This window comes from Sphaerodactylus townsendi, linkage group LG09 (genome assembly GCF_021028975.2).
Source record: "Sphaerodactylus townsendi isolate TG3544 linkage group LG09, MPM_Stown_v2.3, whole genome shotgun sequence".
Taxonomy (NCBI): domain Eukaryota; kingdom Metazoa; phylum Chordata; class Lepidosauria; order Squamata; family Sphaerodactylidae; genus Sphaerodactylus; species Sphaerodactylus townsendi.
The window spans coordinates 80,269,297-80,283,901 of NC_059433.1; the positions used below are offsets into that span (position 1 = coordinate 80,269,297).

The 14,605-nt window shown below is 41.3% G+C and overlaps 1 protein-coding gene across 1 annotated transcript in view; it reads left to right on the forward strand.

The window, feature by feature from the left end:
• CSMD3 (CUB and Sushi multiple domains 3) overlaps window positions 1-14,605 on the forward strand; it is a 751,931-nt gene that overhangs the window by 248,853 nt on the left and 488,473 nt on the right. Inside the window, exon 4 of the mRNA XM_048507427.1 lies at window positions 5,613-5,807. Coding sequence (XP_048363384.1) covers window positions 5,613-5,807 — 195 coding nt within the window. The remainder of the gene's footprint in view (window positions 1-5,612; window positions 5,808-14,605) is intronic.

Consider the following 14,605-nt stretch of genomic DNA (forward strand, 5'->3'; position numbering starts at 1 on the left):
TTCACCTACAATGTTAAGCCAGATTCAGTATCTCTGCATGCATGAACAAGTGACAACTACATAATGTAGTTAACATTCACCAGAAAGGGAAATTCTCAAAGATGAGGGAGATAGCGAGGAAGCCTGAAAGGAAAAAATCAAGAGAGTCAAAAAATGTCCAAGGTGCTTGGAGGTTATTTAAAAAACACAGTCTTAAAAAAGCTCAGCTGGAATGTGTCCCGTGAGGGTTGTGGGAAAGGCATTACCAGTCCAAAAAAGAAAGCCACCAGCGCTAACAAGGACGTTGAGGAAATTATTAGGAAAAAAAGATGTCCTTTAGAAAAATGGAAGTCCAACTTAACTTCGATGAAGAATACCAGAGAGAACACAAAATGGTGGCAAAGCAGAAGCTTAGAAGTTGCTGTAAGCGGAGGCAAAAGGAGATTATGAGGAACGCATGGCTGCGAACATCAAAACTAGCAACAAACAGTTCTTCAAGCACATCAAAAGCAGGAAGCCACCTAGAAGCTGTAGGCCCGTTAGATGATGAAGGAACAAAAGGTAAAAGCAAAGATGACAGGAGATTGCAGAGAAGCTGAATGAATTCTTTGCATCTGTCTTCACCCAAGAGGAGGTGAGGAAAATTCCTGCACCTGGAACCAAGCTTCTTAGAGGTGAATCCGAGGAACCAATCTAAGATAGTGATAGACAATAAGCGAAGAAGTTCTGGCTGCCATTGATAAACTAAATGCTACCAAATCCCCTGGCCCAGATTGCGTTCACCCAAGAGTTCTTAAAGAGCTCAAGCATGAAATTGCTGATCTTCTCACATTAATATGCAACTTTATCCCTGAAATCAGGCTCCATCCCCTGAAGACTGAAGATGGCCAATGTCACACCAATCTTTAAGAAAGGGTCTAGGACCTTAGGAAATTACAGGCCAGTCAGTTTTGACATCTGTTCCTGGTAAAATTAGTAGAATCTATCATTAAAGATAAAATTATTAAACATGTAGTAGAAAAGCAAGACCTGCTGGGAAGAGTCAGCATGGCTTTTGTAGAGGCAAATCCTGTCTTTACAAACTTTATTACAGAGTTCTTTGAGGGTGTAAACAGACATGTGGATAAGGGGGAACCAGTGGACATTGTCTACTTGGATTTCCAAAAGCGTTTTTGACAAAGTTCCTCACCAGAGACTGTTGAGAAAACTCAGCAATGAAGGAATAAGAGGGAAGTCCTCCCATGGATTAAAACTGGTTGAGGAACAGGAAACAAAGGGTGGGTATAAATGGGAAGTTCTCACAATGGAGAGATGTAGGAGTGGTGTCCCCAAGGATCCGTTTTGGGACCAGTGCTCTAACTTATTCATAAATGACCTGGAAGTAGGGGTGGGTAGTGTGGTGGCTAAGTTTGCAGATGATACCAATTATGTAGGGTGGTAAGAACCAATAAAGGATTGCAAAGAGCTCCAAGTGGACCTTGATAGTTCAGGGGTGAGTGGCCTCAGAAATGGCAAATGCAGTTCAATGTAGCGCTAAATGTAAAGTGATGCACAGAAGTAAAAAAAATCCAAACTTCACATTAACACGCCACAGGGTCAGTGCTATCAGTCACAGACTGGTGGAAAGGATTTGGGCTGCCTTAGTTGATAGTTCTATGGGAACGTCAACTCAATGCATGGCAGCTGTGAAAAAGGCAAACTCTATGCTGGGGATAATTAGGAACGGAGTTGATAATAAAACTGCAAGGATTGTCATGCCCTTATATAAAGCCGTGGTGCGATCAGCATTCTGAGTACTGTGTTCAGTACCGTCACATTCTCAAAAGGATATCGGCGAGATAGAAAAAGTGGCAGAGAAGGGCAACGAGGATGATTGAAGGATTGGAGCACTTCCTTATGAGGAGAGGCTGCAGCGCTTGGGACTCTTTAGTTTGGAGAGGAGACGCCTGAGGGGGGATATGATTGAAGTCTATAAAATTATGCATGGGGTAGAAAATGTTGACAGAGAGAAATTTTTCTCTCTTTCTCACAATACTAGAACCAGGGGGCATTCATTGAAAATGCTAAAGAATTAGGATTCAATAAAAGGAAACACTTCTTCACCACAACGTGGGATTGCTTGGAATATGCTGCTTCACAGGAGGTGGTGATGGCCACTAACCTGGATAGCTTTAAAAAGGGCTTGGACAGATTTATGGAGGAGAAGTCAATCTATGGCTACCAATCTTGATCCTCCTTGATCTCAGATTGCAAATGCCTTAGCAGACCAGGTGCTCTGGAGCAGCAGCAGCAGCAGAAGGCCATTGCTTTCACCTCCTGTATGTGAGCTCCCAAAGGCACCTGGTGGGCCACTGCGAGTAGCAGAATGCTGGACTAGATGGACTCTGGTCTGATCCAGCAGGCTAGTTCTTATTTTCTTATGTTCTTAAGTGAGGGACATAGCCAACAGGTCTACTCTTACACAATCCTGCCTGGACCTCACCTTGGAAAGAAATGAGGGAGGCCCACTGACCTCATCCCATGTGGCTGCTCTGGACTGGCTAGGCAGGCTCAACCTCCATCCTTTTGAGGGGTCCTGGGCTACCTGGAGACACAGCCCTTTCTGAGGGACATTTCCTCCCCCAATTCATTTGTAGTTTTATAGGCTAATGGCAAGTTAGAATGAGAATGCTGGGCACTGCACTGCTGATATAGGTAGCTATGACATAATATTGTGCTATCACATGAACGCTGGTATCAGCAGTCCCCGACTCCCAATTCTCCTGGGGCTGCCGACGTCACTGGAGACAGAGATTGTTACAAAAATTCATAGAGTTACAGTTGGTACACTCAGGTTGCTGAACAGCTGAGGCTGTAGACCCTGAGCCCAGGCAGCTCTTACCCAAATGCAGCTTGGAAGAAAGAAGAAACAGCACAAAAGTACGAAAATGTGTGGACAGGGCTGGGGTAGAGGTGAAAACGGAAGGAGTGGGGAGACAAACAGTGGTTAAGAAAGGAGGAGCAAAAAACAAGGTGGGGAACAGCAACGGCTAAGAAATGGGACAGCCTGTCCCTGTGAGGGTCATCGTTCCCCCACTTGTCACAAAAGGACCCTAGTGCCAAAAGTGGTTTGCAGAATGGGATGAAAGGAGCTGCAGTTCAAGAAACACAAATCCCAGTCCCTCCCATGGACTTATTTCTTTGGCCAATTAGTTGTTTAAAATATATAAAAAGAACTTGTTTAATGGTGCATACCTGAGGGTATGTGTCTGGTAACTTGAAGAGATAGAAAAAGTGCAGAGAAGGGCAACGACGATGATTGAGGGACTGGAGCACCTTCCTTATGAGGAGAGGCTGCAGCATTTGGGACTCTTTAGTTTGGAGAGGAGGCGGCTGAGGGGGGATATGATTGAAGTCTATAAAATTATGCATGGGGAAGAAAATGTTGGCAGAGAGAAATTTTTCTCTCTTTCTCACAGTACTAGAACCAAAGGCCATACATTGAAAATGCTGAAGGGAAGAATTAGGACTAATAAAAGGAAACACTTCTTCACACAACGTGTGATTGGTGTTTGGAATATGCTGCCACAGGTGGTGATGGCCACTAACCTGGATAGCTTTAAAAGGGGCTTGGACAGATTTATGGAGGAGAAGTCGATTTATGGCTACCAATCTTGATCCTCTTTGATCTGAGATTGCAAATGCCTTAACAGACCAGGTGCTCGGGAGCAACAGCCGCAGAAGGCCATTGCTTTCACATCCTGCATGTGAGCTCCCAAAGTCCCCTGGTGGGCCACTGCGAGTAGCAGAGAGCTGGACTAGATGGACTCTGGTCTGATCCAGCTGGCTTGTTCTTATGTTCTTAACTTCCCAGCAGGTGTATTGTTGCATTTTATGGGGAAAAAAGTGTTGATTTCCTCATGTTTAATTACACTGAATGGCCCCCAAAGCAAGGAAATCAGAGTAAATAATGTTACAATACCTATTGTTATAAAGTTGGTGTGTGTGTATGTGCAGCATAATTGGCTTGTTGGCTGCCTCAAACTAGGTAACTCAATTTTTTTTTTCAAAAAAAGCATCTGATAGCGTCAAGGTTTTTTATTACCTATTAATTGCTTGTTCTTCTGACCCTTATTTTTCTGGCTGCAGGAAAAAATTGTGGAAGTAGTTCAAAAGGTTAATCATTTTTTTATCCATCTTTACTACTAATGGCCCTGTTTTCGCTCTGGGATTCCTTCTTAACGTTTGGCTTAAAATGGTTCATAATCTGGTATTATTTGAATACCGGTTGTTTGCTTTCTTGAACTTGTATAGCACTACAATACTATGTAGAGCTTTGCAAACCATAAGCACGTTTGTTTTATTGGTAATACCGGAAAATGCTGTCAAGTTGTCGGTGAGAGACGTATGGAGGTAGTTTGCCTTTGCTTCCTCTGCACAGCAACTTTGGACCTCCTTGGTGGTCTACCATTCAAGTATTAACCAGGATCAAGCCTGTTAAGTTTCACACAATCAGATGAGATTGTCTCTATGTTGTCTCTATGTCCATGGTCATAGTGGGAGGGAAGGAGACATGGTATACAGTCTGATCTCGTCAAATCTGAGAAGCTAAGTAGGGGTCGGTACTTCGAAGAGAGACCACCACGGAAGAATCTGTACAGAAAGACAGTGGTAAACTGCCTCTGTTTTGCATTCACATTGGTGATTTCTACACATCTGGAACAAAACATCCTGAGGATGTTTTGAAAACCATTTTGGGGAAGAAGTTCACACAGTTCTCTGTCCCAAAATGTTTTCAGGACATTTTATTTCTCTCTATCTGGGTTTTTCAAAAATTGCTGAGTAAACAAAAGCAGGCAGAAAATGTTTTATTTTCTCCTGCCCAAACCTCTTTCTTTTCCTCTGTTCGCATCCACCTTTTTGTGTGCTGCAACAGATTCTTCATGAAGGTTCCCCAAGAACATTTCTTCTGCTTGCAGCTCATTTGCACATGTTTTCCATATAAAAAGTAGATGAATAAAATTTGTTTTGCCTAGCAATCCTGCGTGTTGTTTTTCCTTTTGTTTTTTTTTGTTTTGAAAGGTATGTCTGCAAAGATGAGATGTCACGATTAGAGAGGCTGCAATATGCAAATGTTTGTGTCATTGTAGCTTCGAAGACATACCCCTCAAAATAAAACAAAAATGGAAAAACGACATGTGCAGGGGATCACTAGGCAAAAGAAACTTTATTCATCCAGTTTTAACATGGAAACTGTGCATGGATGAGCTGCAAGAAGGCAAAACCTCTGTGGAATACCTTCACAAAATGACAGAGGCAGGATAATCTCTGCAACAGCACACAAAAAAGAGGGGGTGGGGTCAATTCGGAAATTGACCAGAGCTCCACTGGCCAGCATGAAGGGAAAAAAAGAACCATTTTGGCTGGCAACACTTGTGTTCTCTGTGCTGTGGGAACACAAAATGCCAAAAATGGATCTTTTAAAAATGTCTGCAGGGCATTTTATTTCTGCTGTGCGAAAAAAGTATGCAGGTCATTTTATTTCTGCTGTGAAGGCTCCTTGATCGGTGTCACCATAAATCAGCTACAACTTGAGGACACGTTACACATTGACACATGCTGTCATAATACATTGCTTGTTCCTTTTTTTACAGAATTACAGAGCAGTTCTTGTGGAAATCCTGGAGTTCCACCCAAAGGCATCTTATATGGTGCAAGGTTTGATGTTGGTGATAAAATCCGATACAGCTGTGTGACAGGATACATCCTGGATGGACACCCCCAGCTCACTTGTATAGCCAACTCAGTCAACACAGCATCCTGGGATTTTCCAGTTCCTATCTGCAGAGGTAAGACTAATGGTGACCTATGAACAAAGTTAATCATTTTAAAATACTGTTTGTTCCAAAGAATGAACAAATTAAATTCCAAAGAATGAACAAATTAAATTAAATTAGAACACGGCCATACAGCCCGGAAACCACACAGCACCCAAATTAAATTCCCCTTGTTGGAATTAAGCTGTTTACCGTCATTATAGTTTTGGTGGTCTAATGTTACATGCTACACCCAAACATGGTATGCACAATCCTCTCAGTAGTCTTGGGTACTATTTGGTGTATATAAGGTAATGGGTGTATTCTCTAGTTGTGTCTTTGAAAGCTGGAAAATGCATCTGTGGACAAATTCACACAAATGGCAATTGCTCATTTTGAGGGGATTTCAAGTATGAAGGGGAATGCACACAGTGTTAATTTCTATGCCATTGAGTGTTTATTTCTAAATTTAGGGTAGTTATATAAATAACATACATAAATAACTGTGAATGAAGTATTGTATATGTTATCTATTCCAACAGGTAGAATGTCAGTATGTTAATGCATTCCTCTAAACTACTATGTCACCAATCATTTATTCCAACAATGAAAGAAATACATTTATTACCATATTTGATTGGGCAAGCTGATCAATCATCTTATTGAAATGGGTTTGTCATAAGCCAACACTGTAAAATAACAAACAAAGAGAAATGCATCAGGCATAGCAATGTGCCAGTTTTAGCTAACAATGAGACTATTATTTTTTTTTTTGCGATGGTTAAAACCCGTCAAGCTAAATGGCTACTATAAAACAAAGCCGTAAAATCACTTACACTCTGTACATAAATACAGCTGTAAAAAATATTTAAAAGCCTAATTTGTGGCCAGTCTTACTTTCCACTAGCAGTTTCTCTGTTTTAGTGGCTATCCGTGCAAAATAAAATGAAGCCTATTTGATCTGCATGTATATTTCAACCATAACTCTTTTCTCTTTGTTAAGACTGTGCATACTGCTTCAGATAAGATTCATGTAAGTTGAAGTCCAGCTACAATGATCAGAATTTTCAGATAGCTTTGGGCTGTTATTTGACAATGTGTCCCTTGAGAACTGAAAACTCAGCTACATTGGTGTTGGACTGTATGCTGATGGAGCTAAGTTGGCAAGTTAGTTAACAGTGTATAAATGCCAATGGATATTCCAATAAAGTCAACTGGAGAATTAAATGTGTTATTCCTGCTGGGATTTGGGAGACAATAAGAAGAAGAGTTTGGGTTTATACCCTGCCTTTCTCTCCTGTAAGGAGTCTCAAGGTGGCTTACAAACTCCTTTTCCCTTTCTGTCCCCACAACAAACACCTTATGAGGTAGGCGGGACTGAAAGAGTTCTGAAAAACTTTGACTAGTCCAAGGTCACCCAGCAGGAATGTAGGAATGGGGAAGCCAGTGGCGTACCACCCACGGGGACAGTGGGGTCAAATGTCCCTAGGTTCTCCCCAGGGCTTGGGGAAGGCAGGAGGTTGCTGCAGGGAGGGCAGCTCGGGAAGGGCAGCTCAGATGGATGCCGCGGCAGCAGGACCATGATATTCAAGTTGGCTTGAATGCATTTTACTTAAGCATTATAACGTTTTATTTCATTAAGGAAGGAGTATTTTTGCTTTCTCCGTCTTTCTCACTTTCTTTTTCTGTGAATCTGGTTAAGATGATTGGTCATTGTCATGTCCTGCTCTAATGTCCTTTTAGCTGTGATTTGACAGTTACTTCCTTCGGTAAATAGTGCCCCTGACCCAGATCCAAATCCAGAGCCTTTATTAGGCATAAAACCGGTGTGTGTCAAGAATTCCAAATACAATGAGAAGGTCATTATTGCACAACTTGCAAATGCCTCTGACCTCTTGATCTGTTTGAAAGGTAAAGTTGCCAAGCTTCAGGTGATGACTGGAGCTATCCTGGAATTGCCCCTGATCTTCAGGTGACAGAGATCAGTTCACCTGGAGAAAATAGCCTGATTTGGAAGGTGGATTCTTTGAGTTTGTACCCTAATAAAGTCTCACTCCTCCCTAAACCCCACCCTCCTTGGACTCCAAGGAGGTATTTTCCAATTCAGGTATTTTCCAGGTATTTTCCAATTCAGGTATTTTCCAGGTATTTTCCAATTCAGGTATTTTCCAGGTATTTTCCAATTCAGAGCTGCCATCCATATGTTGAAAGAACAACAAAGATTCGGTCTTACTCCAGAAGTTATTGCATTGTGCAATGTAGATTAAATTGCAAAGAGCAGTGACGAGGAACTGAAACAAAACAAAAAGAAAACAACCCCCCTCAGTCCAATTAGTTTAATTGCTCTGTGCTATAGACTGAAATTACGCTGAGTCGTACAATTGATATGTGGACTCTTTGAATATCTGCCCAATATGTGTATACAGGTGTGACAGACTGCACAGTAAAACTGAGGTCTTAAAAAGTGCAGGTCAGTCAGTGGAACGAGGTGCTATCACAACAGAGAGGGAGAAACTTCCTAGGAATGGGAAAGCACTCTGATTGGGTAAGCTCTGATACTGATTGACTTGGAGAGGGAGGAGGTATCTTTCTGAGAGGAGAAGTTTTGTGAGCTTTTTGGGTTTTGGATTCCTGTGAGTTAACACGAAGTCCCTTAACTGTGTGTGTTAAATATCTACTCTGAGGGAATTTCAGTCAGGCAGTGGATCTGACTTGAAATATACTGAGTGTCAGAGTGCGATGAGAGCAGAAAATACGCAGGCAGAAAAACTAGGAGTTTTATTTAGTGGTCAAGGCTAAGTGTGGAATATCAGTGAGACTCTCTATGGGTGACCATAAATAAAATGGAAGGGAATATATCTTCTAAGTGTAGAAGAAGAATTCCTAAACTAGTTAGAGTAGGAATTATACTCACAGGTGGATTCCCAATTTGGTGTATTAGTGTTCTGCTATAATTACCTCAGGAGGGAGATTTATATGAAGCGGGCATCCTACCAGTGTCAAGGCGGCATGTGCACTGTGTGAAAAGCTACTGGCCTTTTAGTACCCAACATCATCATGAATCCATTAGCTAGTAACATCTAATTGCACCACCTTAAGGAAAAAAAACCTCTCATAACATCTACGCATCTAAAGAAACTGATAACGCTTGATTAAGAACTGTGCCTGTGCTAAATATTGAAGTTTGTACATAGTTAATTCCTGCCTGATTTCCTTCCACTGGAATATCTCCCTGATCCCATCTAGTTTGTTCAGCACATTTTACTTTTGTTTGTTGAACTTGCCTCAGTTCTCTGGTGCCTTGAAAAGAGGGATTTGCCACAAGGGAAAAAGGTTTCAGGAGTTCCTAAGGCTGAGCAGATAAGCATAAAACGTTTCATATGCTACCATCAAAACAACTCAGTCATAGAAAAGGCAGGAAAACCTGCCCGGCATAGTTAGGAGACTGCCTGAGCTTGCTACAAATAGTTAGGAGAATGAAGAGTCAGCAACAAGAGGCATGGACTAAATCTTCAAAGACAGGGAGAGGAAATTTGACAGGGTAGCAGAAGCATCCTCATTTAGCCTAGAAATTGAAATCAAAGGGAGCTGAGAAACATATCTCTTACAATGCTTTCTCTCTGTCTCTCCCTCTCTATCTTGTGGGTTGATATTGGCTGTCACACTGCCTTAAGCACATGGCTGTTCAATGCCACTTTAAGTATCATGGCTGTCTTCAAACGGGTGCTGTTTTGCTTTACCACATTCCAGCATATATTTTGGTTGGGGAACCTTTAGAGAGGTTCCTGCTCCTTTATAACACAGTTCTTGGAGACTGTCAATGCAGGATGCTAAACAACGGTTGGGAAAGGTCTGTTCCTTCGAGAGCTTCACACCACCTCCTTAAGTCAGTGAGCATGGTAATCTCCCAATGCGGGACTGCACAGAAGCCACAACAATGGAAACAAAGTGGCACTTGTAACTTTTGTTTATCAAGTGGTCTTCTGTGCTGGTGTAACCCCTTGATAGGAGTAACCCTCTAGAGGCAGAAGACTGCAGGATATGTGGAAAGCAGAAGAGGGGAGCAAGGCTGTCTGACTGGGAACTTGAAACTTAATTGTAGGCTCTTAACACCTTGTTTAAGGAAACTGTGATGTGTGTATGGGAACTAGTAAGGAAGGGAGACTTTTGTTCTGAATTTATTGTTTCAGCAGGGGCGTACCACCTATAGGGTCATGGGGTAACCACCTATAGCACACATAGACCTAGGAGCTGACACCAGCTCCGGGCGGTAGACTTGGATGCCGGAGGCAGGTCTGAGCAGTAGACCTGGATGCTGGCGTCGGCTCTGAGCAGTAGACCTGGACACTGATGCGAGCTCCAGGCAGTAGACCTTGATGCCAGTGCGAGCTCCAGGCAGTAGACCAGGATGCTGGTGTGGGCTCCAGGCAGTAGACCAGGATGCTGGTGTGGGCTCCAGGCAGTAGACCTGGGCTCTGGGTGGTAGACCTAGGTGCCTGGGGGGGGGGGGGCTGGAAAATTCAGATTTTGCCCCAGGGCTCAATTTTTCCTAGACACGCCTCTGGTTTCAGGGCTGCGTTTGTCTAGTGGGGACTGGGGAGTTCACTTGGGACCCTCATCTTCAAAGCCAGTACACAGAGTGTTCAGCTGGATACTTCCTTGGCCACCAACATGAAGAACTTGGGTCTCCCAGTTTGTATTCCAGTACTCTAACCACTATACCACACTGGCTCACCAAATCTGAATGAAGTTCTGGAAGTAAATAATGAAATAATGTAATGTCAATAATGACATAATGAAGTAAGTAAAAATTCAGTCAATAAATAATAACTATAATTGAAGATAAGGGGAGGGAGACAAGAAATCAGGGAACTCGAGGGAATGGGGGTTGCCAGGAGAAGGGAAAGGGGTATACAGAGGCAAGCAAGATATCCTCCTCAAGTCTTTGTAGATGCACAAGTCTTTGTAGACACACTATACAACTGGGCTGAACATCTGGTACCACACAACTAAGCCAGGGTTTTCTTAGGGAGAGGCTGCCAGAAGGAGGCAAGGGGTGGGGGGAAGCAGGGCAGATTAGTTAGTGGGTAGGAAGAAAAGAATCAGGGAAAATGGAGATACATGGGGAAGTTCTTGGGAGGCACAGAGAGAGAGAGAGAGAGTGAGAAAACAAACAATAGTTTCACTATTAATATCTGTTAGCACATCAGTAGCCCCAATAGCTAGTCATACACACATTGATTAATATTGATATTCTTGTCATTTTGAAAATGTAATAACCACTGAGAAGTTGCACTTATTTCTACTAGAGATATTACTGCTCACAAAGAGAGTGCAATATTATTGAAAATGCCCTCCTTAAAAAAAAACCTAAACGAAGGTAAAACGATGTAGATTATTGTATTGTGAAGTGGTCAATTACACTGTGCATAGCCCATGACCAGTTTTTAAATACATTTTTTCTTTCTTGACATATTAATTTGGTTGGAGCATTTTTAACAATGAACCTTGACAGCTGCTTTATCTAAACACCTTTTACTTTTGAAATACTGTAGAAATTGCAGCCTGCAACATACCGCATAGCAGTAAGAATAATTCTCAGAAGGCTAATAAATAAGGTCATAGTTATATTTAATATTGTCACTCTGTAAAGGTTATATTAATTAGATGGTTTGATAATCAGCAATAATATTCTGACTTGTATAATTTTAAAAGGTTGTTCTATTTCTGGATAGCAGCTAGATTGTGAAGTCCTGTTGCTTCATTTCAAGATCCGTTTTTATTCTAATGAACTGATGAAGTTATGGTCTTCTTCGCTAAAACATATTGCCCATGATCCAACTCTTAATTTCATTATGAAAGGAATGTGGATTTAGTGGAATTTAGAAGTATTTCACTTTGGCAGGATTGAAGCCCTTGCATTATTGTTTAGCAGCCAACGATACCAATGCCAGTTTGCAGCAGCCAAAGTGTATATGGAAGTAATGTATCATTAAACAAAAAAATAAAAACCAGATAATGAATTGTGTCCTTTTAGGGTTATCTTACTCCATCACTTTTTGAAAGGACTGCAGTGAAACCACAAAGATAGCAAATGGAGATAGCATTTTCTTTTACAGAAAGGAGCAGCCGCGACTGAACGCGGCCACCATTGGCTTAACGCTGCCGCCTTCCCTATGGCCTCATGAGGCCTCACCGGGCCTGCGATGCCCATCCACTCGCCATGCATGCGCAGGCAGGCATGCGGCATGAACCAGTGACACCAGGGAAATTGCCCCGACGTCATGGAGGAGGGCAGGCCGGGTGGCCTATATAAGTCCAGGCCCGGCCATGCTCGCCCCACTCATAAATGTACAAAATTATCTATGTACAATTAATAGTGCAAAGATACAAAATGAATAACATAAATGTGGCTGTGGTATAGAGTTAATACATGAAAAGCATCAATATTAATCACAAATTCCTGGAGGACATTAGCACCAGTGGTGTTTTCCATGATGTAGTGCTGTTTTATTTCAGGGTAGGATAATTTCTGTGTGACTAAATTCACTGTACCACATTTTTTAAAATTATACAGAATATTCACATAATGGTCATATTGCATATTCTAAAAAAATGAAAGCCAACATATTTCATCCAGACAATTTCAGCTGCTATTACTACATTTCAAAATCACTGTCTTCCAAACACAGGGCACTGAAATGCATAGCAAATCAGCTGGGATCCTATTCCAGATTTTTTGACATACAAAAAGTTCCATTTTCCAGAATTTCTTTCTTTTATATTGTCTTAAGAATTATGAAAAAACTTTGTCCAAAGTACCAACAAAAATCTTACTTCAGGTTATAAATTGTTTTTTTTCCATTTATATGAGGTAAGGTGCTACATATTGAGCACATGTTAACAAGCCTACCATCATATTTTAACCAAGCCTGACCCTCATAGTGGGACTTAATGATACCCATTTTCATTCATAGAATTTTAATGTACTTCAGTTTTGAAGCAGATTAGTAATGTGTGAAGAAGTAGTATAATTGCAAATGGGCATCTAGAGATCTGATCTGGTCCTCATTTGGGGAGAGGTCTATTTTGTTGTTGAAGGATAAAAAAATGAAGACACATACTACATTTATTTTGGGCTGCAGGAAAACTATTAGGTGGAAGGTATACTTGTCCGAACTGGAGAAAATCCAAGACACATCCATTCTCATAAAGGTTTCATGAGATCTTTTAATAAACCTGTTTGACCTGAACTTTGTAGATGAAACATGATAGATGAAAGACTGCAGTTTCATTAATGTGATATCCTCACTCTGAAGTATTTATGTCCTACTTACCTCCAAACAGCCATTTGGTAAATATAATGGCATATTTCCAGTAGGTTACCCCCCTCCACCCACCCGTACTTCTGAAAAACTGTTCGTTAGCACATATAGACCATTACAACATGTGGGATTTAGTTAATAAATGGGTTGTTCAAATAATTTTGAAATATTTTCCACAATCTTGCATTGATAGAGGCTGGGGGGAAGGGAGTGTGTTAGGAACTAGCATGAAATAGCCTTGTATTTATAAACTCAGATGATACTTAATTATACGTTGTAGAATTTATACAGCTTTCCAACATTATTCTATTATAAAACAATTAAAATCAAGTCACTAAACCTTTCCTCAAGGAAAGATAGCAATGATGTCATGCGTGCTGTTGCGGAAGTTACAGCATCACACCACCGCATTGTAAAGAAGTACAGATTCTCTTATAGGTTTAGAGATGGCTTCATCAAAATCATTATTGTCTGTGCTGTTAAACATTGAACTTTGACAAAAAGAGCTTTTCTATTGTTCCATATGACTATTAGCAACACATTAGCTTTTCTACAGTTGTGGCTGCCATTTTGTTTCCCGTGGCGGCATGGAATCGACAAAATGGTGGGCAGCAGCATAGAAAAGCCGAAGTGTTTCTAATATCCATCCAGAGCAACAGAAAGGAACTTTTACCAAAGTTTGATGTTTAGTAGTGCAGACAAGAATGGATTTGACAAAGCTGGCCCCTAAGTAAGACTCTAATGCTTTAAGAGAATCTTGGGGTGGGGGTGGGAACAGGAAAATGTAGTGGTTTGATTCACATCTTCCTGTCATCTTTCCATGAGAAAGGGTAGAGCAAAGCACAGGGAAAAAATCTTAGTAATAAATGTTTTGAATATTTTCCCCAGCAGTGTGAATAAGTACATGTGATGCTGCTGGTTCAATGTAGCATCATTTTTGTTAAACTTTAGAATTGTTACATATTCCTCCAGGAGAATTCTTCAGTCACTTCAAATTGCTTTTAAATGTGTTTTATGACGGCATTTGCACAGCCCTTTGGGTGACACCATAGAAAAGGAGAGTAGAATTCTGAAAAGAAAGACACCTTAATTTATTTTTCTTTAGAACTACTAAATTTGGGAATTGTTGCACTGCCTTATCATCAAGAAGCAAACTTCCGATAACTGAGGCCTATTTTTCCTGATTTAAAATTGGATGTACAGTACATTCTTACACTGACATAGATTTACTTGTAGAGCAAATGTCTGAAAAAGCATTGCCTGTCTCTGAGGAACATAGGCAGAGTGGTGGCCTGGGACAGGACCCTGGAAACATATCCATGTTGCCTACAATGGGGTTTCAGGTGGCATGGGAAGGAGGAGAAACATGAAAAAGAAACCCAGCCACCTGGAAAATCCCATAGGGAAGACTGACTTAAGACACACTTTTGGGTGGTGCAAATTGCTTGCAAGTATAAGGGGCATTTCTGGGTTGACAGTCCTTTGGGAACACCAGGAATGCCCCAT